The 27,800-nt window shown below is 39.7% G+C and overlaps 1 protein-coding gene across 2 annotated transcripts in view; it reads right to left on the bottom strand.

The window, feature by feature from the left end:
* igf1rb (insulin-like growth factor 1b receptor) overlaps nucleotides 1-27,800 on the bottom strand; it is a 113,424-nt gene that overhangs the window by 15,559 nt on the left and 70,065 nt on the right. Inside the window, exons 4-19 of one of the 2 annotated variants that reach the window (XM_065294207.2) lie at nucleotides 25,167-25,303; nucleotides 24,930-25,074; nucleotides 23,817-24,025; nucleotides 23,604-23,730; nucleotides 20,355-20,596; nucleotides 18,668-18,835; nucleotides 18,383-18,584; nucleotides 9,443-9,723; nucleotides 9,226-9,359; nucleotides 8,983-9,148; nucleotides 6,827-6,926; nucleotides 6,294-6,358; nucleotides 5,941-6,170; nucleotides 5,756-5,863; nucleotides 2,169-2,328; nucleotides 1,642-1,771 (exon numbers count right to left, since the gene is read on the bottom strand). In XM_065294207.2, the coding sequence (XP_065150279.1) occupies nucleotides 1,642-1,771; nucleotides 2,169-2,328; nucleotides 5,756-5,863; nucleotides 5,941-6,170; nucleotides 6,294-6,358; nucleotides 6,827-6,926; nucleotides 8,983-9,148; nucleotides 9,226-9,359; nucleotides 9,443-9,723; nucleotides 18,383-18,584; nucleotides 18,668-18,835; nucleotides 20,355-20,596; nucleotides 23,604-23,730; nucleotides 23,817-24,025; nucleotides 24,930-25,074; nucleotides 25,167-25,303 (2,604 nt within the window). Of the gene's footprint in view, nucleotides 1-1,641; nucleotides 1,772-2,168; nucleotides 2,329-5,755; nucleotides 5,864-5,940; nucleotides 6,171-6,293; nucleotides 6,365-6,826; nucleotides 6,927-8,982; nucleotides 9,149-9,225; nucleotides 9,360-9,442; nucleotides 9,724-18,382; nucleotides 18,585-18,667; nucleotides 18,836-20,354; nucleotides 20,597-23,603; nucleotides 23,731-23,816; nucleotides 24,026-24,929; nucleotides 25,075-25,166; nucleotides 25,304-27,800 lie in introns of both variants that reach the window. The other variant, XM_065294205.2, reaches the window with a different exon arrangement.

The following is a 27,800-nucleotide window of genomic DNA, read 5'->3' on the forward strand; positions in this document are numbered from 1 at the left end:
AGGAATCATTTGATATCATGATAACGAAATGTATCACAGTGCAGGTTTTTAGGTTATTAATTTAATACCATAGAATTTTCATTTTTTTTTATTATCTCATTAAAGGCACAAAAGTGATTTAGTCGAGAGCAAGAAGAGATTTTCTCTCAATGCTGTTTGATTAACATGAGTGAAAGACAGGAGTAAAATTAGGTAACTTCCCTTTTAAAATCAAAGTCCGGATTCAATTTACACATGCGTTTTCTTTTCAGCCATTCACTTTCTCTTAAGACCTAAATAGTTGTGTTTATGAGGATACTTTTTGACACATATATGTATTTAAGGCCAATAAAGCGCCAACAATTTTTGCATGCTTAATGAACCACGGATGTGCGGCTTGCACGCTCCTATCACACAAAAACAGCGCGCTCATATAGATCTGTTGTTTGTGTTTCAATGGCTTAAAATCACTTAATTTAAAACTGCAATGCTTAAATACACAGCAACGTGACATGGGGCCGTAATCTCGAGATGGTAGTCCAAAATCTCTACCGGTTGTCAAATTTATATTGGTTTATTATACCTACCGGTTTATCGGCCACCCCTAGACTCACCCATATGCCATCACCTCGAAGTAATCAGGAAAGAAACAATCAAAAGTGGACAAAAGAAACGGATCAAAACACCAGGTGTGAACGGACATAATTTTCTCTCGTCCACTTTTGAGTGATGGACCAGAATGCATCTTAATTCCAGGTATACTTGTGCTCGGTTTTAGATCAGCGTTCATATTCATTTATATGCATGCAAAAAGGCTTTTCAGAAATAACATTTCCTGGGTTTTCTCAAAAGCGGGAGGTTCTTTGGAAGTGGTTAACAAAATCAAAGTAGCTAGACATACCAATTTTGATAAAATGATACTATATAACGAACAGACCTTTGCATCAGGCCATTCTCCAGCCAGCCATTTTAACAGATTGATTTAGTGATAAATTTGTCATTTCTGATGATACATTGGACCGACCCCTGGCTAGAGTTCAGCAGACAATCCTGATTATCAGGGCGTGTCTGTGACCCAGACCGCACACTCAAGACCTGTTATAGTCCAGACACTCGGATCACCTGCGGCGAAACTGGAGAACGCTGTAATTTAAGTCCAATCCGCTTCCCCGAGATCTGATCCTTAACAAAAGATTGAAGCTCAAACCACCCAGCAGCCCAAACAGCCACTTATCACGACACGGGAGGACGGACCGGAGACTCGTATCAGTCGCAGCTGTTGCAGTTTCCGGAAAAGCGCGGTCCAGACTCCCCGAGGTTTACTTTGAAAGTTTGTCAAATGAGACTAGCATACAAGAGAAATGTTTCTAGCTCATATGAGGGCTGATGAGGCTTGATTCCCAGTTTCATTTGAAATATATGGAAAACGTTCCACCTCATTTGCAGACAAATAAACGTATGTGCCGTGTAATGGAAACTGCGTGTTGATCTGTGCGAGTGTGGTTTTTATTTCTTCTTTGGCTTGCAGTGGTCAATGGGGCGGTCTTTGCTTTCATCCGGAGTGTCATTCTACAGCTTCAGAGACCAAACTTATAGTTTATAATAAATCTGAACTCATCTCTGATTTCATATAAACACAGTGAAGAGCATCTGAGAGCTTACCAAACATCTGACATGGTGGTGAAGACTCCATCTTTGAGGGACTCTGGAGACATCCATCGTACCGGCAGCAGTCCCTTGCCCCCTTTCCTATAGTAATCGGTCTCATAAATGTCCCGTGTCATGCCAAAATCTGCAGATTAATACAAATTCTTACTTGACATTTAGCCAAACAAAATTAAGTGCAATCAAACCAAATTAATTTTTTGCAGTCCATTAACTACAAGACAGGCAAAAGTGAAAAATGCATAGGTTGTATTTGTTAACATTAGCAGTACCTAACATTAACTAACAATGAACAACACTTCTACAGCGTTTAATAATCTTAGTTCATAAAGCACCAGTGAGCTCACGGCGACCCAATTTCGATTCCCATCTCTGCAGTCCCTTTACCGATCCCGCTCCCCTATTTCCACCCAACACTATCCTGTCAACTCCCTACTACTATTCTATCCAAATAAAGATATAAAAGCACCTAAAATATAAATTTAAAAAGTAAATAAATTTTTATTACACATTCTATCACTTACCACCAATTTTGACTGTAAAATCCTCGGCCACCATACAGTTTCTGGCTGCCAGGTCTCTGTGAATAAACTTATTGGAATTAAGATAAGCCATGCCGTCGGCGATCTCTCCTGCCATCTGAATCATCTTCTTCAGTGGTGGCAGGGGCAGACTGGAGGGGCTCTAAAAAAAAAAAAGAAGAGATTAAAGACTAAAACTCACTGCGTCTGAAATCACAGACTTCCATTTTATGCAACAGGCGAAAATCAGTAAGTGAGACGACTAGTATGTCCGATTTCCTAGTATTCGAATACGAGCAGGCGAAAAGTGACCTGATGAACTAATACTTTCAGCAATATTTTGAAGTGTGCATTCGATGAAAACTTTACTATCCCAAGAACTCACGGAAGAGGAGTCATCCAATAAAGAAGAAGGAGAGGCTTCATCATATTCACAAATGTTGGAAAGCGATAACACGGCTCAATTCATCCTTGAGGTTAAAGGATTACCTCCACTTTCATCAATTTTTTGATAATTTACTCACCCCCCCATGTCATCCAAGTTGTTTATGTATTTCTCTGTTTAATCGAGAAAAAATCTTATCCAGTCCTTCCAGAAAAACGCAGCCTTTTTTGTGATAGTTGCGGGCAAAAATCCTTGATCTTGCGGAACGTTTTCTTAAAAAAATGCGATTGCAATATGCTGTATATTTATTCAACTTCACGCGATGAATGGGGAATTGCGTGAACTTGCAAAAACTTTGCAGCTTTGCAGCTTTTCATTGATGTTCACGTTATGCAATTACGTCACTTCCTAACGTTCCTATGACAACAAAGGACATGGCTACGCTTGTGCGAAGTAAATGCAATTTTTTTTTACTTTCTGCTAAGATTTATATGACTTTTTGCTTTGAATATGCAGGGATTATGAAATCATGCAAGAAATCTGCAATTTATGATTCGAAAAATCGGCGTATTTTAAAAATAAGGCTGATTATGCATAAAATCATGCGATCACATAATCACGTTTTTCTGAAGGGACTGATTATCTAGCAAAACGATCGTCATTTTTGCAAAAAAAGTACTTTTTTACAACAACTTTTCGTCTTGCCTTGCGATGCAACTTTACGTATTACGCAATCACGTTGATGGTCACGCATGACGTATGCCACTTTAACACTCTACTGTTTATATGTGTGGAGAAAAAGGAGCGTTCAGATGTTGTTGTATGTGGAATGATACAAATTAATGTCTTTGTGTCAGTTTACTGTTTAACTCTTTCCCCGCCATTGACGAGATATCTCGTCAATTAAGAGAAAACGCTTCCCCGCCAACGACGAGATTTTCCGTCTTTCCGCAATACCGCTATTATCCACCAGGTGGCGCCCTTCCGCAACTTTTTAAAACCGGAAGTATTGCCCTATGGCAAGCGGCTGCATGTCCGTGTCTGTTTTAAAGAGTAACTAAACCCTAAACCAACTTTTTTTAGTTACTGATCTGTAAGAATGATGCTTTATTAGTGCTGTTCGTTGATTTTAGTAAGTTTTTTGACATTTGGATATAAAGTGTTTCAATACTGCAATATATGGTGTAAAAACGTCTGAGTGCTGCCCTCTTCAGGTTGAACGGTGGCTACTGCAGTTGAATTTTCCTATTGGATGTTGGGTCCAAAAAATGACTCATGACGTAAGCAGGTTCAAGCTCACCACGCCCTTGTTACGATCTCACCACACACTTGGTACGAGTTTAGTTCGTCCCCTCTATCTCCGTTGGGATCTGCCCACTTTTCTTGCTTTTTTCAAATATTGCCAGTGGGCGGAGTCAGGCTCTGACCAGGGGTTTAGTTACGCTTTAAAGATCGCTCTGAATGGGAACTCTATGAAAAGTCCGTCACAAAAATGGAATTATCTCTGCTTTTTGCTCAAAATATGGTGTTTTTGCAAAAACCTACCCATATTCAAAAGCTGATTGCAAAAGAACCACTAAAGGTAGGATGAAACGTTTTTTTTTTTTTTTTTGAAAGCAGAGGGTCTGTTCTTTCATTTGGTATATTGTATGTTTATATATTTAAAGAAGAACATTTTCTGTAAGGCATTAAACTTTGGTGAAAATCATGAAAAACGCTGGCGCTGACTGGCAACTTTTTTTAAAAACGCTGGCGGTGAAAGAGTTAAAATGGTCCGCAAAGGTGGGTTTCACATATTCAGGGTTTCAAGCAGAAAATGTGTTAGTTATGGTGGTAGGGTTGGGCGAGTGGGCGGGGCAGAGGGCGTGGTAATCAAAGGGGCGGGGCATATGCGTCATGATTAAAATTAAAATATTTTTATTTAAAACACTCAAATAAAACTTATTTTTGAAGAAACTATAACAGAAAATGAACAAGATACTAGATTATTAATGAATAATTTTTTTTAACAGATACCTCTAATGGGAATAGCTGCGTGATGAACTGAAACTAAAGGGTTAATAAAAACAAACTGAAGCAGATGTTGTAGAACGTCTGGCAAATGATGATAGATTGTAAAAACTGATTATTTTCCACTATTAATTACATTATCTTAAAGGAGTGTAACTACTGTAGCATGTAGCTTCCAGTCCTCATAAATAACGTGAGCAAGAGCGCTCAACAATTATATTGAATCAACAGGCACGTGCAACCTAGCTAGCAGGTTGCTCAAACAACAAAATCACCAGCTAACTTACTTTAAATTTGCAAGAACTATAGACTAATACAATAACAGGCTTAAATAAACCCAAAACATAAGTCCACTGTGTGAAGCGCGTCCGCGCTATTCTCCGAAATGTTTTATCAACTGGCTAGTTATCCTCCAGACACGCGCTATTCTCATAAATGCACTTTTTTTTGGACGACCTAGTTAAGGCGGTAGGGTTTCCAAGCTTAGGCGGGCCGCCTGAACAGAAATGTGCTGCGGAAAACCCTGATATGTAGCGCCTGACCATTCGATGTGATAATGTAATACGCAAAAATGCGCTGGTGCGTCACACGGCTAGTGCAAGATGAGAAAAGTACATATTTTTTGGCGAAAATTACAATGATTTTGCTAGATAAGACCCTTATGCCTCGGATTGTTGGAATTGCTGGAATTGGAATTTTGTCTACATCCATCCTTGTAACTCTGTGTTCAGAAAGTAAACCTTCATAAAATGTGCAGCACACAATCGAACATCTTTTGCAACTTTATAGATCTTCTATATGCACAGACATCCTTTAACACTCTAAACATAAAATCGGCTCATATGACTCCTTTAAAGTTCACATGAGGTTTTATCCTAGAATGTACTACAGACAGCAGTCATCAAGTCAACCCACTACACAGAGACCTTGTCTTGATGCTACCATTGACAATTAATTAAGTGAGGACTGGAAGCTTCTTCCCAGGACTACAGTACGCCTCATTTAGACACATATATCAGTAGTGTATGCAAGCGTAAAAGATTAATGATGATCTAGGAAAATTGTGCATTAAATTTCCACTAATCTTCCAGGTGGCAATGTGCTAAAGCTTGTCATAACAGTATGGAAAAAATGTGTCTGATGCATCCGCGGTTTCAATGAGGCGAGATCATCCAGTATCTGGGTCTGTATTCACCTCTTTTGAACGTAGCGAGCGCAGATGACTCTTCAGATCTCCACGTGTCATCAGCTCCATGATCACCAGGGTAGGCTGACCCTGTGAGACCACGCCCAGCAAACGCACCTAAATCAATCATCAGACACATAAGCCACCACATCAACAGGCCAATCAATAAGAGTATTGCATCTTATTTCACTAACCACATGGTGACAGTTGAACTCCTTCATTACAGACGCTTCATTGAGGAACTCGATGCGTTCGTGCATGCTAGCCGACTCGTTCACCGTTTTGATTGCCACCTTGGTTTCTGGCTCGTCTTTGACGACACCTTTGGCGATGCCTTCGTACACCATACCGAAAGATCCTTGCCCGAGTTCCCTGCACAACGTGATTTTCTCTCGCTCGACTTCCCATTCATCAGGCACGTACACTGAAAACATAAATTAGTTACGAATCAATTTGATAATGATGTTAAAAGGTGAAGCAAAGTATGTAAAGACAAATTACTATTAAATTACTGTTATTATAGCTATTTTGTGGACTGAATACTCACTTTCTGCAGCACTAAAGTATTCTGGATTAACAGAAGCATATATGACCCCATTTCCAAGCCTGTCACTGTTTCTGTGGATAAAAAAGATCCAACATTATCCAAAAGATTCAACAGAAAGCATTAACGTAAATTAAAAGGTTAAATTTGAAAAGAACGTTTTCTTTACTCTTAGGCGCGGTTCACATTTCATGTCTTTTGGGCATGCAAATACGTTATTTTGAATGGTTACGCCAAAATAGAGAGCGTCGTAGTCGCAACATGATTGCGATGTGGAAGCAACGCAGTGCCACACGCTATTTTTTCCAGGCACATCAGCGCAGCAGCAAGTTAAACTTTTCAGAAATGCGAAAAAATTGGAAAACATGTTTGAAAGATGAAGGAAAGCAATGTGATTGCATTTTCCTCTGGGTTTTAGACGTGAAATGTGAACCACCCCTTATACATCTGGTGTATAACTAGTTGTCTACACATTGTTGGATATTAAAGCAGTATTGTTAAAATAAATACTTAAAATTATGAAAGACTATTTGTACCGTTTCTTATTGACCAGGATGAAGGCCACTCCAATGAAGACGGCGAAAATCATGATGATGGGGATGATCATAAAGTAGAGAATGTGTTCATAACCTGCTTCTTTAAAGTGAAAACAAGATTTCAACATTTAGCACAGGCATCCCAAACACATCTGTATGTAAATTCTCATATTTTGGAATTAAAGTCGACATGAAATTAGATTTATCCCGATTGAAGTGGTGGTGGCTGGAGGGGATACAGCTACGGCCAAAATCTTGTGAAATCTCGAAGGCTGAGCACGTTTTTCTTTCTAATCCAACCTCCAACCTCCAAACCTAACCCTAAACCAAACATCTTGCAAGATTTGGCAGTAGCTGTATCCCCTCTAGCCAGAACCAAAGTCCATTCTACTTAAATTAGGAAAGACAGATATTTCTAAAATCATGTGCTAAGATGCAAGTAAACAAAATATTTCCGATCAAAAATTAAACCGAACATTAAATATACCATAACTTTTGTATGTATGTTTTAAATTGTTTCCAATGGAAGTGCCGCGCTTTTCAAAAACGCCAGCAGCTGGCTTTTGTTTCCACGCTGAGACCCCAAAACCTTATCAATGTCACTTCTCACTCAGACGTCCAATCACAGTGGAGGAGGGGCGGGACAAATATCACAACAACCAAATGGTGCATCATTCAATGGCTCTGTCCCAAATGGCACACTCCAAACTTGTGGACCTCCTCAGAGTCCACACTTTGATGACATCATGTAGTGCACACCTTAGGGACCGTTGACGGTTTTTTGGGACATACTCAAGCATCAAGCCGGAAGTAGGAAGAGAAGCTGCCAATCAGTGTGAACTCCTCCCTTTCATCGTCTGATTGGTCTGATTACTCTTTCGCAAGGACTTCTGGGTTGGTAAAGTGCACGAAGCCTGCTGCAGTGCGGGCTTTGCCGAAGACCGCATCGAGGGTGCAAAGGGGGCGCTGATGAGCACACTTCGGAGTGTAAAAATCACAGATGGGACACCCTAAGAACTCACAGACTAAGGGAGCACGTGCAATTTAACCCCACGAGGTCCAAAGTCCACACGAAGTGCACCATTTGGGACAGGGCCAATGATACTTCTGCTTTGTTTATCAAAGCACTCAGCTAAAACAAAAAATGCTGGCAAGCACCCACAGTTGGCGTCCGCCTGCCGTTTTCAACACTTTGGTGTACACGCCCCCTTAAGCTCAAATTGTGCTAAAACACCTTTATTCGAAGTGGTTTCAGCTACTGCATGTGTACAGGTTGGCAAGTGAAGGCATTTCTAATTCTAGTTGTCATGAACAAACAAGTACCGTCCACTGCAGTAACTGATGAGAAACGGATGACGTGAACTCCGCTGATTCACGATCATTGGTGTTTGCTCATAATTTGCATAAAGTTCAACTTTCTCAACTTTGTCACGTCGCTTGACACCCCCACTTCCCGTCACCAACAGTCACTGTCGCTCATGTCACTGGAAGTCGCCAAGCTTCAATTAAAATAAATGAGATCATGTCGATCTGGTACTGCTAGTCGCTTACAGTCAGAATGGGGCTTAACGTGATTTACTGATTGATGATTGGTTCTTTGAACTGGAAGGCGGGACTTCTGTCACCAGAATGGCCATGTTGAGCGTGGCATTTCGCCAATTCATAGTAACAGTGATGACATATCGTGTTAAATCTAATATCTTTGTCTCGATTATTCTTTTAGAAATACATGTTCCTGAACAAGACTCATCTGTACATGTTACTCAAAAACTGAAAAAACCCAGCTGTTTTCCAAATATATCCTAATCTTTTCATCAAAACATAATAAGATAATAACTTCTTCCGCCCCTGAAGTGACTTTCCCTTAACGCTGATGTTGTTAACCTGTTTCAGCTTCTCTTATAGATAGTGCAGCAGCCCGTTAACACAGTAATTTGATTTCAGTAAACATTAATGTAATAAAGGTAGCAAATCAGGTCCATTTCCTGCTCACTATCTCATCCCCAGCAGGTAGTTATTCAAATAAAACCTTACTGATAAAAATCCTCATTCAGTATTCTGTTCCACTTTTAAAACCGTCACGTTATGGAAGTAAAGCAGTTCAAGAACGTCATTTCATGTTGACTTAATAAAAAAATAAGACTCGATAAACTTACGTTGGACCTGAAGCACATAAAAAGCTATGGGTTCTGTCCACGATCCGTTCCCGGCGAGGGAAGTGGCTCGCACACGAGCCGAATAATTCCCAGGTCCTAGGTTAGAGAGTTTTATTCCTTTGTGCTCTCTGTAGTGTTGGCGGGATACACACTCGTGCTTTTCATGCTATGTGCAGAAACAAAAACATCAAGTGAGAAAAACAACACGAATACCACGATGTAAGAATGACCCTGATAGGTTACCTCGGTTCCCAGGCGGTACTGGATCTCATACAGCAGGATCAGGCCATTGGGTTTGTGCGGCTCGGGCCACTTCAGAAACACTGAGTCGTCCAAACCTTCCCAGGTCACAGGGCCGGGAATGTCATCAGCTTTTTCTACGAATATGAGTAAAGTTATTTGTCTATGAAGTTTTACATGATGTTTCATTATGAATTTTGAGTCGACACCCTGCTCTTACCTGCCGGATTTGTGCGGGAAAAGATGAACGTGGCTGCGCTGCAGTGGTGCACCTCATCGTTGCAAGCGTGCAGGTCAATTCTGTAAACCGTAAAGGGCTGCAGGCCGTTGATGTCGGCGGTCTTCTCTCTCACCTTCCTCTCGCGAAAGGGGAATTCACGCCTGTGCGGCACATTCTCTGAAAAGTTTCCCGCTGTCAAGTTCCAGTTTCCCGGTGTGAGGCTGTGGAAGGAAGATGAGTTGGCGATGCCAAACACATCTCGCCGTCGTCTGTCAGGAGGCCTGGAATAAGAGTGATGGGATATATAAATATTTTAAGGAACTGAAAAGTAGTTTTTTTTAGTAAACAACAATGAAGAAATGAGAGTATGTGTGACATTTGGTAACTTACAGTAAATAATCACATTTTAAAGAACAAACAGGAACGCAATGCAAGTCTAGAGAGCAATTCAGAGGTTCTGGTCATGTGATTGAATGCCTATGATGCCATTTTGCTGGCATCCTTGTAGTTATTGTGTAAAATGATCAGGTTTACTTGCTTTACATGAAGTGAACTACAAGATTGAATATAACTCGGCACATTAGGTCATGTTTAATGAACATTTTTGTCTTTGATGGATTATTTTAAGCAGTGATGAAAAAATCTGAAAGCCATCTGTCACTTTGATAGATAACACTTACAAGTTTTAAATGTAATTCCCAGCCCTGTCCAGTTGGCGGCAAGAGCGTATTTGACTAATGCTGCGTTTACACCAGCCGCGGTAGAGGCGGCAAGCGTGGGTGATTTACATGTTAAGTCAATGCAAAAATGCGATTACATGCAGATTATTATCCTGCGACGCGTTCCGCGTGAATTGAGTGTTGGCGCCGGAAACACGCAAGTTGAAAAATCTGAACTTCGGCAGGCGCCGCGTTAACCAATCAGGACCTTGCTGTAGTAGTGACGTGATTACAGGAAGCGAGCTGAGTCGCAAAGGCCCTACCATGACGCGGATTTCCGCATGAAATTCTCGAATGACTAGAATTTCACACGCGGATGAAGCAAGTGAACTCAAATTTTCAAGCGGCAAACTAGAGGCGGTAGACGCGTATTTGCCGCCTCTTCCGCGGCTGGTGTGAACGCACTATTAGGGGTCAAAAAGTTTAACCGTGTCTGAAAACGGCAGGCGGACGCCAACTGTGGGCACATTTTTTCAGCTAGCTTTGTCGTTTGAACTGGTTGGTTGTTAAAATAAATTAAAAAAGTAAAAAAAAAAGTAACTTACAATGTTCATGATTCATCATTAAAAATGTGAACGAAAACAAAAACTATTCATTATTTCTATTTAAATAGGAAATGACAGATATTAATTGATTATGACGAAATTTTTATTTCAAAATGACGGAAAATGGAAAAAGTCTAATGGTGCAGACGCGAAGAGGCGACAAGCGCGAAGTCAATGCAAAGAAGCAATAGGCATCCTGCGACAAATTGGGCGGCGCGGAAGGCACGTTCCGCGCGAATTGAGCGTTGCCAGTGGAAATGCGCAAGTTGAAAAATCTAAACTTCTGTGGATATTCGCACCGCATTAACCAATCTGAAGCTTGCTCTAATGATGTGATTACAGGAAGCAAGCGGAGTCGCAGAAGCCCCTCCCATAACACGAATTTCCTGCATGAATGTCTCGAATGACTATAATTTTGCACGCAAATGAAGCGAGTAAACTCAAAATGTTGAAAAACTAGAACCTAAAAGTGCAAAAAAATAAGTCTTTAAAGTTAAAAAGTCCTTAGGCAACACATATAAATAAATAATAAATATATTTTGTTATATTTACAATAGGAAATTTACAAAATATCTTCATGCAACGTGATCTTTACTGAATAAACTAATAACTTATGGATATTCAGTTTTTGCAGCCTCTACCGCGTCTGGTGTGAACGCACAGTAACGCAACCTTTGCTGGACACATACATGGTTTATAAATCATTTTGCACTACTCATGGCTTTTGTAATGGTTTGTGTTTTTACTCTTATCATTGAGCAATAACGTCCTGCTGCTTGGTGTGTGACTGTACACAACTGAAGGATGACTCATAAGTTATTCTTGTAGTAATAGACAGATGTTGTTGACGGATCCTAACTTGCACTGAGCTCATAACTTTTGACTTTCATTTCTAATCTGCTTGAAAAAAGGCGGTTTTTATATAGGTAGGATAATTAAGTAACCCGGTTTTGTAAGAATATTCTTAAATTAGCAGAATAACAGCCCCGAGTTTACTCTTTCCCCATGAGAATGAGTTCTCATGGGGAAAGCAATCACAGATTCTGTCCTTAGATGATCTGACAGAAACTCCACAAATCCTTCGACAAGCTCGCACACACTCAATTTGCATAGACATAATGACCTTTATATTGTACAAATTGTATATTTATCTCTTTGTTTATTTAAGTTAATATTTAAATTATTTAATGGCACATTTGCATGTTTAACTTCAAAACATAATTTTTTATTTGTTTTAAAGTTTTTATCAGTAGTATTTTACAAAGGTATTGTTATTATTAACTGTAAATGGACCTCTGATAATTTTCTTTTATTGTTAAGAGATACAACAATTTGAAAAACTAGAATCTAAGAGTGCAAAAAATAAAAGTCTTTAAAGTTGTCCAAATAAAAAGTCCATAGCAACACATATTAATAATAAATATATTTTTGATATATTTACAATAGGAAATTTACAAAATATCTTCATGGAACGAGATCTTTACTGAATATCCTAATGACTTTTGGCACAAAAGGAAAAATTTGACCCATACAATGTATTTTTGCTTTTCCTACAAATATACCTTTGCTAATTAAGATTTTGTTGTCTAGGGTCAAACAGATGTGTTGTGTAATATTAATATTTAAATTATTTATTAACATTTTGGGGTGGTTTCCCAGACAAGGATTAGCTTAAGCCAGGACTTGCCCTTAGTTTAATTAGGAAATATAACTAGTTTTAACAAACGTGCCTTACTAAAACATTACTTGTGTGCATTTTGAGACAAAACAAAGGGCACTGATTTATTTTAAGATATCTTACATTTATTTTTGTCTAGGACTAGTATTAAGGTGGTTGATCCTTTTCCTACTTAGCCCCTAAGCTCTGGAATGATTTGCCAACTGATGTCCGAGAATCAAACACAGTCGATCACTTTAAATCTAAACTTGACTTTTTTCTTTAACAAAGCATTCACATAGTTTGTCTAGTAAATGTATTTATCTCGCAATAGTTAGCCTGTACGGAACAAAGCATTAACATAACTCGTCTGGGTAATATACTTATGCCGCAATAGCTAGACTGTCTGGAATCAACCACATATTAAAACACAACACTGTGTGACACTTGCATTACAAGCGAATGGCCCCTACGCTAATAGGATTTTGTTTCTCTCTCCCCGTCTCATCCTAGTCCTTGACATTGAGATTTCCCAAGGGTTTTTTTCCTCTTAGGGCTTTTTGTTCCTCCCAGGCTAAAATAAAGTCGGGAGGTTTTTCTCCTAGGGGGTTTTTAAACCCCGGGGAGTCAGGCGACATTGGCTTACCTTACCTTATCCTCTTTTATACAATAACGCTCGCTTGTAAAGTTTATTCATAGCCGCTGTATTTTTCTACTTATATTGTCTGTCAATTTTTCTGTGTTTCCCCTGCTCTATTAATGTAAAGCTGCTTTAAAACAATTACCAATTGTGAAAAGCGCTATATAACTAAAATTGAATTGAAATTTAATTAAATTAATCCCTGTTCGGGAAACTGCCCCATAATGATGTAATTGTAAATAATTGTTATTAATCAATTCATGAACCCCCTGCAATTCCCTCACAAACCACCAGGGGTTCACGAACCCCAGTTTGAGAAACCCGGCCCTAACCAAACTCTAAACATTTATGCTACTTTAGATTTAATAGAAAAATCATTCTGTATGATTTATAAGTTTGCTTACCAAAAAATGTCCCCACAAGGTAAAAAAATGACTGGTATTACTGTCTTTGCGGGGACATTTGGTCCCCACACAGAAGGGATTACCATAACATTCGCGTAGACACACACACGCTTGCTTACACAAACACCCAAACTTGTCTGCACACATACGCACACACACAGCTGGTGTTTATTCCTCTGCTTGCTAATTTGTCACTCAACTCCCTACAAGCTGCAAGTTCATCCTTTGCCTGCTACAAACACACAAGCAGACACACACCACCAGTACACATGGATTGAGTTTGCCTGAATATACACATGGCCAGAAACACGGCTGTTCTTATCCATTTATGCACATAATCTAAAGCATCTTCCCGTGCATTCATTAAGAATCAAACCCACAACCTTGGTCTCGCTAACACTATGTTGTACTATTTGTAAGTTATTTTAGTGATTAAGCTTGGGTTTGTGAGTTGAATACTGTACATGTGCTGTATCCTATTTTCAAAAACTTTCATATGCAAGACATCCTTGTTTTCACATGACCACACATTTAAAAATAGTATTATTTATTATTATTGTAGATATATCCGCTTTCCACACCGAAGACGTATCTCTCTTCCTTAGGTTTATAATTCAGTCTCTCTCTGGCATTCACTGATGTGTGCGCTCTCTCTCTCCGACTTGAGGGAAACTTCCCGTTATTTCATTGGCATTCCAGATGGCATTACTGTGCATTTCCTGGCAGCGGAGCTGTCGGAATGAGAACTACCGGTGAATGGATATGATTTCCTCTTCTTCCTGCTCTCCAAATCCTGAACTTCGAGGGAACTCGAGGCACTTCCTTCAATATCTCGCTTTTCAATAAAAACAGGTTGTGCTGGCGCGGGAACAAACACACTTCTCAGCCGCCTGACACATTTCTGGCACCATGGCTTTCTCCAGCCGTCAAGCAATGAGAAAAATGAAGAAGAAAAATCCAGACAGAGAAGAATAATTATCCAGGGTTGGAGAATCGATCGTTTCTGGGTGTCCTCAAGCATATTGTTCATGCGATGCATTGATTTCAATAAGAGACAGGTAATGCAATCTGGTGCGATTCCTGCCCACTGATAATATCACACAGATGCCTCGTTTTAGCAGAGAACACATAATGTGTTACACCTTTGAGATCAGAGAGAAAACCAGCCTTACGTAGTCGACAAAATTTGTTTTGCATGCTCTCACTTGCTATTTGGATACGGCCCGAGAGCCAGTACCCCACAATTACCAACACTAGGGGCACAGGGAAACAATTACTGCCGAAAATATTCCATAACAACCTCTCGGATACCAAACAAAGAGCCATCTACAAAGAGACATTCATTCATCTTGGGAGATCATCAAATCAAAGGATGATTTATTGATATGTGGAACCATACATCCAAAGTGAAAATCAAGGAGATGTTAATGGAGACATTCCTAAGCTGGCTAAGGCGTTTATGCTAGCGGACGGCTTTTTAATATTGTTTTTAAGTGTTTTCAAGTGTTTTTCCTTGTTCAGCGCACAGCGCCGAAAGATGAAAAATGTTCAACTTTGAGGTAAACGCTCAGCTCGTCAATGTCGCTTCTCACTCGGCCGTCCAATCACAGTGGAGGAGTGCCGGGACAAATGCCGGGACAACAACCAACCGGCGCATTGTTCAACGACTGATAAACAAAGCAAAAGAATCAAAGCACTCAGCAGAAAGCGTGTTTAAACGCTTTGGTGTGCACACCCCAATCATGTTCGTGCAATTTTTATGTTTTCGTGAAATGTTCAGCTACTAAACAGCATCTTTAAAATCTAAAAATGAAACATCGGCTCATAAAAAAGTTCAGATCAAAGGCTGTAGTAGCAAAGTTACATTTTAAACGTATTTTTATATTGTAGCTGAAGTCGATAAAATTTAATATTAAAATTTTATCCGTTTGTGTAGCGCAATGCGTATGCGGTCGCAATATTATCTTTGCCTAGGGGTGTGACAATACACTAGGGCTGTTGAAACGAATTTCAGTATTCGAATATAATTCGAATATAAAAAAAATGAATACTAATCGAATGTTTAAACTACTATTCGAATGGGATTTAAAAAAAAATTTGATTTAAAAATATATATTTTTTATGTGTTCACTATCTAACGCATTTATGCTGTTAAATACCGCTAGCTACCTCGACCCGCGTTTCCATCGGCTAATTCATTTGAAACGAGACCAGCAGCAGGAGGTACGTGAGAAAGGGAAAGCGGAGCTGACAGCGATTGCTGAGGAAGGTTATGAGGAAGACGAGAACGGAGCAGCCAAGGTGAAGAGGACACAGTGTCAGGAGAAAACCGCTCTCAGCGCTATGGGCGACCGTTTTGGGAATGTCTTTAATGCTAATTTGTTTGGATAAGTTTGTCTTTTCGACCAGTGACAAAATACTTGTTCAAGATCGCACCTCCTCTAAGGTGTGTTTTAATGAAAAAAGAATAGTGAAATTGGAGGCCAGGGGATGTGTGTGCTGTGTGTAAGTATTGTATAACTAATGATGCGATCTACGCAGCCCTCATACGAGAACAAAGAGAACTGTTGCGTTGACAATGAAATTGTTCATTAAAGTTGACAACTTTGTTAATTTTGTGTCTAAGCTTAATCATTAATTAGCAAGAAAGCTATCACCCGTTATTAAATAATTACATGTTTATTAGTAATACTGCAATGTCTTCTAGTGGACATAATTTAAAACAAGTCAACTATACGAGCTCATAGTGGCATTGGCAATGCATAAGCCCGTTTTTACAATGTGTGTAGATAGATACATAGTAAATATTAATAAGTCAAATTTGAGCATTAAATAATCGATTATAAATCGAATATTAAAAAAAATAATGAATGAAATCCGAATGGGATAATAGAGGACAATTGACAGCCCTACAATACACCCATATGGATCGATGCATTGACAAAATTTTTAATGATAAGATGCATCGTAAAATATTTTAAAAAAGCTTTTCTTTAAACTGCTTTTTATATATTTTAAATTTTTGCTTTTGGTTACTTTAGTCTGTTTTAGATTGTTTTTAGACTGTTATTCTGCAGCACTTCTGTAGCACTTTGAGATTGTTAAATATAAAGTGCAATACAAATAAAATGTATTATTATTATTATTATTAAAATATCGATATGAGGGACCGTTATTTTTAGTGCTGCCTCACGATTAGTCGCGACTAATCGTTTCCAGAATAAAAGTTTTTGTTTACATAATATATGCGTGTGTACTCTGTATAGTAAGTATGTATATATAAATACACACAAATACATGTACAATTAAGAAAAAAAATATTTATATAATAAATATTTATACTTTTATATAATATATAGTATATATAAATATAAAAATGTGTGTAAATATAAATAATGTATGTGTGTGTGTGTGTGTATGTGTGTGTGTGTGTATGTGTGTGTGTGTGTGTGAGTAAAAAAACTAAACAAAAACTTTGTATGTATGTAAAAAAACTTTTATTTTGCAAATAATTAGTGGCGACTAATGTTGAGGCAGCACTTTTATTTTAAAATTCTCCACATCTTACTGTAAAGTCGATCCACGTGTTCGCTCCAAATCATGCATTTTTGGTTACTGACATTACTGCCTGCCTGTGCGATGCAACAACTAATACGGACAAGCAACTAACTTGCTTTCGCAGCTAAAAGATAAGACACAGAAAACTTTGTCCCCACATTCACTGCACACGCCTGCAGCGTGTAACGAATTTGATTAGGGTTTTGTTCCGCCCTTAACGCGGTGCCAGAAGCATTTAATTTCTCGCGAAGCAACTTGATTCGTGAAAAAATTTGCGCGGCTGGTATAAACACAAGAATAGACTAAAGTGTCCGCTATCAGATCCGATGGCCGTGTCAGAGCCGTAGCACATGTCAAGTGTCTGCTGTCGTACGCAAATCGTGGGTATGGAAATATTTTGTATAAAAAAAAAATTATAAGCAGACCCATTTAATTTATAAACGTTGCCAGTAATATTCACTTTTTAATTCATTTTTTTCAACAACTAGCATGGCATTTCTCGCTCTAGATTACTCGTGAGATTTAACTTCACGTCATGCAAATTTTCTGCTTGAGTTAAATATTTTCAACTTGTGCAGAAGACGCATTTAAGGCGAATAGCACGTGTTCGCCGCAATTGTGCCGTCCAATTTGCATTATTCGTATTGCTGTGCGCAAATTCGGATCTATCACTTTGCGTTGACATTGCATGTAATCTACTCACACAATTTATTAAATTCACTTCTGGTGTGTACATACCATAAGACTTTCTGGACTGTTGTCATCATCAGCTTGACTGATTCATGTGACTTTTCTTCATTATTTATGTATTTTTGTTGCTGTAAATGTTGTACATTTTTAAAGACTTTAATTAAATTCTCATGTTAAATATGTTTGTTGCATTTGTGAGTTAATTAAACTAGAAACCGTAAACAAGAAAAGATGTCTAAATATCGATAAATCGACAGATATAACCCTTAATCGAAACAAAACCATATAACATATAGTGATTTCTCGAGGTATCTGCAAACACTGTATCGCTGGCACAGAGATAGAGAGAGAATCGATATTGTGATGAGATATTCGATACACCCGTATTTTTGGCCAAACTTTGTAACTTTAAACCAAACTACCTTTTAAGGAGTCATCATTTGCAATGCGTTTCCTGTCATACACCTCAAATCCTATCTATTTTAATAGGTAAGACAGAAACCTCTCAAATGGCTAAAACAACATATTTCTAACCAACAATTAAACCTGACATCAACTGTAACATAAATTTACTTACTTTGGCTAACACTTTTCCAGATACATCTACAGCACATGCGCAAAGGTTGGCAACAATACTTTATACAAGCTCCGCCCCCTCAAGCAAGGTAGCTGCTTTAGTGGGCAAGTGATCATGATATTCACAAATCTTTCATAGGGTTTTTTTTACCTGGGTGTGAATATGGCATTGTGAAGGAAGTTTTCGAAGGCTTTCCGGAAGTGGGTAGTTTCCTCAATGGCCTTCAAGTCCTCCTCAGATTTAGGGCATGGACAACATTCCGTTTTGTCCCTTCCCTTTGCTTCGGGATTAGTGGGTTTTGCATCCTTTGTATCGGTCAAACTCGTAGCCTTTCTGAACGGGATCTTCAGTTCTGTCAAGAAATATAAACATAATGTGAAGCTTTAATTGCTAAACCTCTATTAAAATAGCATGATATCTCTGTGTGATTTGGACCTTTAGAGCAGTAGTTGTGCTGGTAGAGTTCACGATCCTCCGCTTGCTGTTTCCAGCGCAGGAGATAGTATGTATTATTTCCATTGGGGGACAGAGGCGAAGACCACCGGACCACCAGCTTTGATGAGGAGTTAGAATAAGCACGGATATCTAAAGGCATGGTGGGGGCTGGAGGAGAAAACAATAAAGGATTAGTACTTTTTTTGTAGAAACTAGGACTTGAATCACAAATGAATTTACAATCTTTGGATTAACTTGTCTATTTTTACTCTTTCTTGCTCCACACGCATATCTTGTTATATAAATATAATGTCTGCTAAATGCCTACATGTAACTCCCATCATTAAAACATCTCAAACAGATTTTGTAAGAGTAAGTAACAAAAGAAAAATTATTATGTTGTTGCTATGCTTAAAGCAGCTATCCGAAATATTGTTGTCACAGTACCAAAATCCTGACTGCCTACCTGTCAAACAGCGAATCTGTTCCAGGTGGAACCGGTTCTGCGGTAGTTCCGGTACTTACCAATGACTTTCTTATTTTTAGTACCGACTTGGTCCCAAAAACCAGATACTTTTGACATCATTATTTAGTAATTTTGTTAAAAATGTACAATAATTCTTTATTAAGCAAGTACATTAAAACAATCTGTTTATCAGTCTTTATTATAATAATGATTTACTATTTGAGCGGTCAAATCGGGAAATGTTGATTTGACTTTAAATACACATAAATACAGTATAAGTACGTGATGTAACCTGCAATTTTACGTTTTAAATTGAGATGGCGATACGGAGGCAAAAGTTATGGACTGAAGCTTGAACAACACAATTAACTTTTTTTTATTAATACCAGTGGATCTATGAGAACATATTTTAATTCTGTGTGTGAAATAAACATATAAACCTGAAATTGTATAAATTGAAATACACTTCTATTCTTATCTACAAAAATACTTAAAAGTTTTTAAAGTATTCTTATTTAAAATTCTTGTGTGCATTCATTTCTTATTTAAAATCACATCATGATTAAGGTTCAATCGTCCACATCTGATGAAATGCTTGAAACTGTCTTTCTAGTTAATCATCTAATTGAGCGAAAGCTCAATAACCAATTATAACGAAGATTTATCTAAAAAAATCATCCGTCATTATTAATTATTATAAAATAATATTTATTTTATCATAATAAATTATTATAAAATAGCTTTTTTCTTATTAAAGTTTAAGTCACAATAAAACGGAAGTAGCGACTGTCTTATTTTCCCTGTCGTGATGTATATCCGAGTGAAATGACTTCAGAAATGAGAAAAAGGTAGGGTGGGACTTGATTTCGTCCATCGAGAACTGAAGTTGGGTCATGTTGCTAACTGCTAATTGCTGCAATTTTTTTCCCAGGCCCCACCCTCGAGTCATTCCTTATGTCTGGAAGTAAAGTGAGATCGCTTCAAGGAGGGGAGGAGATCAGCGTTTTTGGTAAAAGATTGTGAGTGCACATTAATAATTTGATGAGTCATTTGTAAAAATACCACAATATTCCAAAAAATTGCACGTTTTTAATTTCTATTTCATTGTGAAAAAGAATCTCGTCTTGTTAAATGGAAATAAGTTATTTCTCCACAGTAGTACAAATGATCTGCTTGTGTTGCCTTCACTAAGGACCTAAAGCTGCATATGAAAACCATTACCTGATGCTTTAGTCCGGATGTACACCAGCTCACTCTTGGCACTGAGCTCATGCCTGTATTTGTGCTCCACACCTAATGTTACAGCTTTAATGAAAATGCCGAACTGAGTCCAGGGCTTCAGGGAGGACAGAAGAACGCTCGGGTTCTGGGTTTCATTTTCTGGTAAGTCCACATCGATCATGTTCCAGCTGTCCGTTCCGCAGCCTTGCTGACCATCAAACTCTGTGATGTTCTGGAAAGGCCTGGAAGACAAAACAAAGATCAAAGTTGCCTCAATATGATGGTAGGGCTATACAATAAATCGAAAAACGAAATCATGGTTACAATTACAGATGAAACAATTACATAATTGCAAAAAGCCACAATTAGAACTGTCCATTTGTGCGTTTCGGCAGTATATTTGGGCACCAAATACAGTGATGAATCAGAGATTTTAAAATTGACAAAATGACCTGTCCTTTTTACATTCGTTTTGGATTCTTTTACGACATAACTCCTATAATTATTTGTTATTTACATTATACAATATAGTTGTGGTTGTTTAGAATACCATGCAGCTGCTTCACAGAAAGTTACAAAACATTTCAAAACTTGAATGTTATAATCGTCAATAATAATCGCAATTACAAAATCAAGGTGAATAACTGTCAATTACGACGTCAAAAAAAAATTATGTCGGACTGACGTCAAAACTAGTGATAGACCGATTTTTGCAAGTTTTATGTGTATCGGCATCGGCCGATATGTGGCTGCTGTGTTCGCCGATAGTTTTTTCCTGCATTATTTACAGACAGAGTGCTGGAAGCTGCAAGTGATTGCAGGTCATGTGACTAAAAACAACCAACCTTTTCATGACAACATCGAAAGCTCTACCTAACAGCTGATCATAGCTGGACATAGCGGGTTTTTATTTCTCATCTCTATAAATATTTTTAGTAGTAAAGTGCTAGAAATCGATATCCTTTGCTGATAGTTCCTCGTCATTGTGGAGAGTGCAGTTCATGGTTCCATAGAACCATCACCTGTTGTTACTATTTGTTAAATATAGTTTTTTTAAAGTTCAATAAATGTTACTTTTTTAAATTGTGACTTGTAACATTTGGCATCATCATTGTGTCATTTTTATGATGTAAATTGAGTGAGCAAAAGCAGTATCGGCTCCAAATATCGGCTCCCCCCCCAAAAAAAAACGGCAGCCTGTATCAGTCATCGGCTAAGGCTGATGAAACAAAAATCGGTATCGGCACAAAAAATTTCATATCGGTCGATCCTTAAGTCAAAACACCCACCGCCGGACTGACGTCACAACCCCGACCGCCGGACTGACGTCACAACCCCGACCGCCGGACTGACGTCACAACCCCCACCGTCGGACTGACGTCACAACCCCCACCGTCGGACTGACGTCACAACCCCGCACCGTCGGACTGACGTCAAAACCCGCACCGTCGGACGGACGTCAAAACCCCCACCGTCGGACGGACGTCACAACCCCCACCGTCGGACGGACGTCACAACCCCCACCGTCGGACGGACGTCACAACCCCCACCGTCGGACGGACGTCACAACCCCCACCGTCGGACGGACGTCACAACCCCCACCGTCGGACGGACGTCACAACCCCCACCGTCGGACTGACGTCACAACCCCCACCGTCGGACTGACGTCACAACCCCCACCGTCGGACTGACGTCACAACCCCCACCGTCGGACTGACGTCACAACCCCCACCGTCGGACTGACGTCACAACCCGCACCGTCGGACTGACGTCACAACCCGCACCGTCGGACTGACGTCAAAACACCCACCGTCGGACTGACGTCACAACCCCCACCGTCGGACGGACGTCACAACCCCCACCGTCGGACGGACGTCAAAACCCCCACCGTCGGACGGACGTCAAAACCCCCACCGTCGGACGGACGTCAAAACCCCCACCGTCGGACGGACGTCAAAACCCCCACCGTCGGACGGACGTCAAAACCCCCACCGTCGGACGGACGTCAAAACCCCCACCGTCGGACGGACGTCACAACCCCCACCGTCGGACGGACGTCACAACCCCCACCGTCGGACGGACGTCACAACCCCCACCGTCGGACGGACGTCACAACCCCCACCGTCGGACGGACGTCACAACCCCCACCGTCGGACGGACGTCACAACCCCCACCGTCGGACGGACGTCACAACCCCCACCGTCGGACGGACGTCACAACCCCCACCGTCGGACGGACGTCACAACCCCCACCGTCGGACGGACGTCACAACCCCCACCGTCGGACGGACGTCACAACCCCCACCGTCGGACGGACGTCAAAACCCCCACCGTCGGACGGACGTCAAAACCCCCACCGTCGGACGGACGTCAAAACCCCCACCGTCGGACGGACGTCAAAACCCCCACCGTCGGACTGACGTCAAAACCCCCACCGTCGGACTGACGTCAAAACCCCCACCGTCGGACTGACGTCAAAACGGCATAATTTTTGTCATAATTGTGCAGCCCTATATGACGGTGGGGAAATTTGTGAATTTCAGCACAAGAAATTTATTTAATTAAAAAGTTTGGCACCTGATCAAAAACGTTTGACTGATTAAGAACTGAGCTTTCCTAATACTTTGTTAAAAAGTCAACACAATTATGTTGAAAACTATTTTACATTTCGAAAGTAGTCTCATACAGCAACACAAATGTGAAAAAAGTACTAGTAATAAACAAATAAAAAAAAGTAATAGTTATTAATAGTAACAATGGTCAATAGTTTGCCATCTGATTGTTGTTTAGTTATGTTTAGAAGATTTTTATCTATGCTTACAAGAAAATAAATATATAGGGCATAAAATTAACACTCGAGAGCCAAATGCTGGTAAAAATCGGCAGTTGGCCGGTGATATTTTTATAAATTCCAAGCACAGTGCTAACAGGTGATGTCGACTACATGCAGCGCTGCAACGACCAATTGTTGTTATAACCTCAAGGTATAGAGAGAATAAGTTGAGGACAGTACTTATGAATCGCTGTATGCAGCGTCAAAGTCAAAATACACCAAACCGGAAACATAACGTGCAAATATTACAAACTCACGACTCTGCTCGACCCATCAAAATGATAAATTAAAGCGACTAGCTTGTATGTGAATACAGACATGTAAGGAGGATAAGGTAAAATAGGAATGGGTGTAACAGCTCACTTTAAATACAGCGATATATCATAAAACAATAGAAGAATTAACACAGTCACTTACGCTTCTTTGTAGTAGACGACAAAACTGACAATGTCTCTGGAATCAGGTGCGCGATATCGTTCCCACGTCAGGCTAATTTGATTGCTTTTCGTGCTGTTAGACAAGATCTTCAGGCTCTTACTTTCACCTACAAAAAATGTAAATGAACTTTTAATGAAGGGAAAACATGTAACGTATACCAGCTACAATAATTCGAATAAGTGAAATATTCACAGCTTGCAAGGTTTCCATTTTTGCTGAAATCTTCTTCGGAAAACTTCTCCTTAATTTCGGTGTTGACCCACATCTTGCGGATCTCGGACATGCAGAGCTTGGGGTTAGAGCGGAAGTGCAGTTTTCCAGCCAATATGGTGAGGTTGTGCTCAGACCAGTCCCACAGAAACTGGAGGTGTTGGTTATCGAGCGCCACAAAGGCGTACGTACTAAAAAAAAAAAAAAACGAATAGGATGAATAAAGAAAAGCGGTTCAATATGCTTTACAAAATGGGAGTGACGACTGTCTGTCTCTTGCTATATTCGATCCAGATCCTTGTAAACAAATCAAGATACATGACTAGGAGTTGTGTTTGCGTCTACCCTGCACAGTTTAAACAGGTGTCACAGCTCGCATTTACGTGAGTGATCTTGACTGCAGTACGCATTAAATACTCCAGTAAATGACCGAATAAGATTTAGCTGTTGTGTGTATTTGACCGATACTTGACAGAAGATACTCAGGACGACATAAATGATCATGCAGCCTTAACACATCTATCTGGAATGTAAATACTTCACTTGCATTAAGAGTAAGCAATTCTTTGACATTACAGCAAACATGAAACGCACATCTGGCCTCAAGAGTTTACAAAAAAAGTGAATATAATTCGAGCGTTCTCTTGCTATATTTACAAATTGGAAATTAAAGTTCTGACATTTGTTTGGGATGCATGTTTAAAATGTTAACAAAACCAACACACAAATGTTAAATAAGCTGATTGAGGGCCTGCTTAGATTCACAGAGCTCGATTTAGTGTTTTGTAACAACGTGAAATACAGAGGATGTTGCAATCGGTCTTAAAAAACTGGATAACAGTAAACAAACAAAGATGGAACGAAATTACGAATCCTTTCCTATGACGCACGAGACTCATTCTGTAAGATTTAGAAACACAACTAACTCACGCTTTCAATTACCGTGTTGATCTTCACCGAGCAACCTGATCGTAACCTCGATTGGCACATATAATACACATGTAAATGCATTTAGTCATGTGCATGTAAACACACTCGCTGTTGTACGTTAATCTACTCGTTCACCAAACTTAATTCCGATCTAGAATGCCTTACTCTTCCGAGAGTTCCTCGCCGTTGATGTATCTCAGACTTTTGAGGAAATGGAGAGAGCTCAAGGTGTGAGAGGAACGGATCTTCACGTATCCCGTCACGGTCTTGATGAGCCCGAGGAATTGCTCTAACTCAGAGGCTATATTATCTGAAAATAAAGAGGAAGAGAGATTGTCAGCAGGAAGATGAAGAAGAAAGCAATGGCTGCAGGGCTAATCACAGCAGTACAACAGAACTCACTGCCACGCCGGATGTTGATATGCAGGTTGCCCCTGATAATGGTGCAGCCCTTGAACAACTGAGCCGCGTCCACAGAGTCGATGACCTTTTCGTCGCAGACCTTCTCGCACGGGCCGTCACAGGCGGTGCAGAACATGCTGTCGGACGCACCAGAAGGAAGATTAGGACGTGCCAACATAAAACCAATCACAAGCATAACTTACGCTATCATGTCACCTCCAGCTCAGAGAAGGCCGAGACACGTGACATGTAGGGATGTCAACGATTCGATATCGCAATGCTTAAATCCTCACACTTTTACTCTTGCGGCACTTTGTTGTCTTTATTGTCCAAAGCGTGCATTAAAGCATTGTTAATACTCGACCAGTCCACATGAGCACGTTGGTGCGCGCAGTGGCCGTTCATGCGTTTCGGGTTCGTGAGACCTCATTTTGCGTGGAGGTGTACACAGCATTTTTGTACACAGTGATGATGTTAATGTACGCCGAGGACAAAGTGCTGTTAACTAAGTGCTCTTCCGCCATACAATATAGTTCTCATTATCCGCTTAAAAATCACCACGTTTTATTTTGTGCCACCATACTTACTCGTGTAACTACTCATGTAAGAGTCTTTAAATAGGGAAAACATGAAAGTGTTTGGTGGCTTCTAAATGTATCCGTTTGGATTCTAAGGAATTAATGGGGCTAGGCTAAATGCTAACACATTCACGATGCGCTGTACAAAGTGTAATCATTGACGAAAAGATAGGCATGTATTAATTTGTCTAAGATGAGGTAGAAACATTGTAAAATATTGAAAAACGGTGGTGTTTTCCATTAAGAATTATTAGCTTATATTTGTATTGAATGTACCACTGGATGCGGAATAAAATGCAAACTTTAAGATTTCTGTATTGTTTATTTGTGACCCGTCACGGAAACCATTGACACAAATCGGCAGCACAAGTTTCGAGATAATGAGAAACAAAGTTAGTTTTTTCAAAATTTGTGATTTTCGTTTTATTGCAGAATCTGTTAGTTGAGATCACGAAGAAGCCTCTCCATGTTTAAGATAGCAGTTTTTTATATTTAAAAGCGTACATTTTGCGGTTGAAATCAGCGTGTTTTTCCGGAGATTCTAGCGTGCAGCGGGGGGCGTCATTGTCTGTGTTTATTTACATACTGTATAAGCTTGTGTTTTCGCCTCATCCCCAAAGGGAACAGCGTTGCTCCTGAATAGGAATAGTTCGCCCAAAAATGAAAATAATGTCATTAATGACTCACCCATATGTGGTTCTAAACTCAGAAGACCTCCGTTCATCACAGAACACAGTTTAAGATGTTTTAACTTTAGATTTAGTCCGAGAGCTTTCTGTCCCCTTCATGAAAATCTATGTAGTGTTTCCATGTCCAGAAAGGTAATAAAAACATCATTAAAGTAGTCCATTTGACATCAGTGGGTCAGTAAGAATGTGTTGAAGCATCGAAAATACAGTTTGGTCCATAAATAGCAAAAATTACGACTTTATTCGGTCTTCTCTTTCAGTTCTGTTGTGAACCACGTGAAGTCACATGACTGTAGTGACGCGGCTGCCCTGTTCCTCAGACATGTTTGGGTAGTTTTTTTTTTAAACTTACAGCGTGCGTCTCCCCAGACTGTAAACGAACTCGGGCGCACAATACAAAAGAGTCAGCCGCATCGTACATCAGCCGCGTCACTGACTTGCTCGACTTTATGTGGCGCCGCAGTCGGATGACGTCAAACGTAAATTACCGGAGTGTAATGTCATATACCCTTACATGTTACAATGTTAATAGTCCTTAGATTGTATATTATAATGTATTACCAGACGTTCATGCGAAATCTGATGTAAACAATAGACTATATATCTATATTTCACGGATTATACGCATTTCTGGACAAAAATCATTGGATGATTCACACATCTGAAACGGACTAGATTCGACTTGTGATCAACACAAAGGTAAAAAGTTCTGTTTATTTTTGCATGTTGTCATACGGACTTCTGTCATAAAATACTACATATGATGCTAGAACATCTGTATCTCAAAACGGCTTTACAGGGGGTATGGCTTAGCTAAATGAGATGTAAATGAGCCCTGTTGACTCTCCCGGCAGGGAAAAAGTGTTAACTTTTCTTTCTCTATTTTCTCGGTTTGAGTTTTCCTGAGTTCCTATATTCAAATTCCCACAACTTCTCCAAATCTTATCAGATTTTCATGTGTTACACATCGTTGGAAAGCTTAGAAACTGCACTTTCAGAATCTGCGAATAACTCAAAATGCACCAGATCTGACTTGTGTCCCTACTTTCCGTGACTGGTCACATTTAGTAAAAACGTAAATGAAATGATGATTATGTTTATTGTTGATTTATTCATGTTATCATATTAATATCAAGCACCAGGGTTGTTGGTTTAACGAACGACATCTATACTTTACTTTGTGTTGGTTTAGGACTCGATTGTCGAATCAGTGGAGGCTCACGTTGCCGAGCAAAGTGCGAGGATAAACAAACCTTAAAACTCTGATCCAGTGGTGCACATTTCATTGGCCCATTTCATTTTGAGACGCAATGTGGCATCTTTAACGTATCGTATCGATTGAGTGTTACCACACAATAACCATTGAT

The sequence above is a fragment of the Paramisgurnus dabryanus genome, chromosome 2 (genome assembly GCF_030506205.2).
Source record: "Paramisgurnus dabryanus chromosome 2, PD_genome_1.1, whole genome shotgun sequence".
NCBI lineage: Eukaryota > Metazoa > Chordata > Actinopteri > Cypriniformes > Cobitidae > Paramisgurnus > Paramisgurnus dabryanus.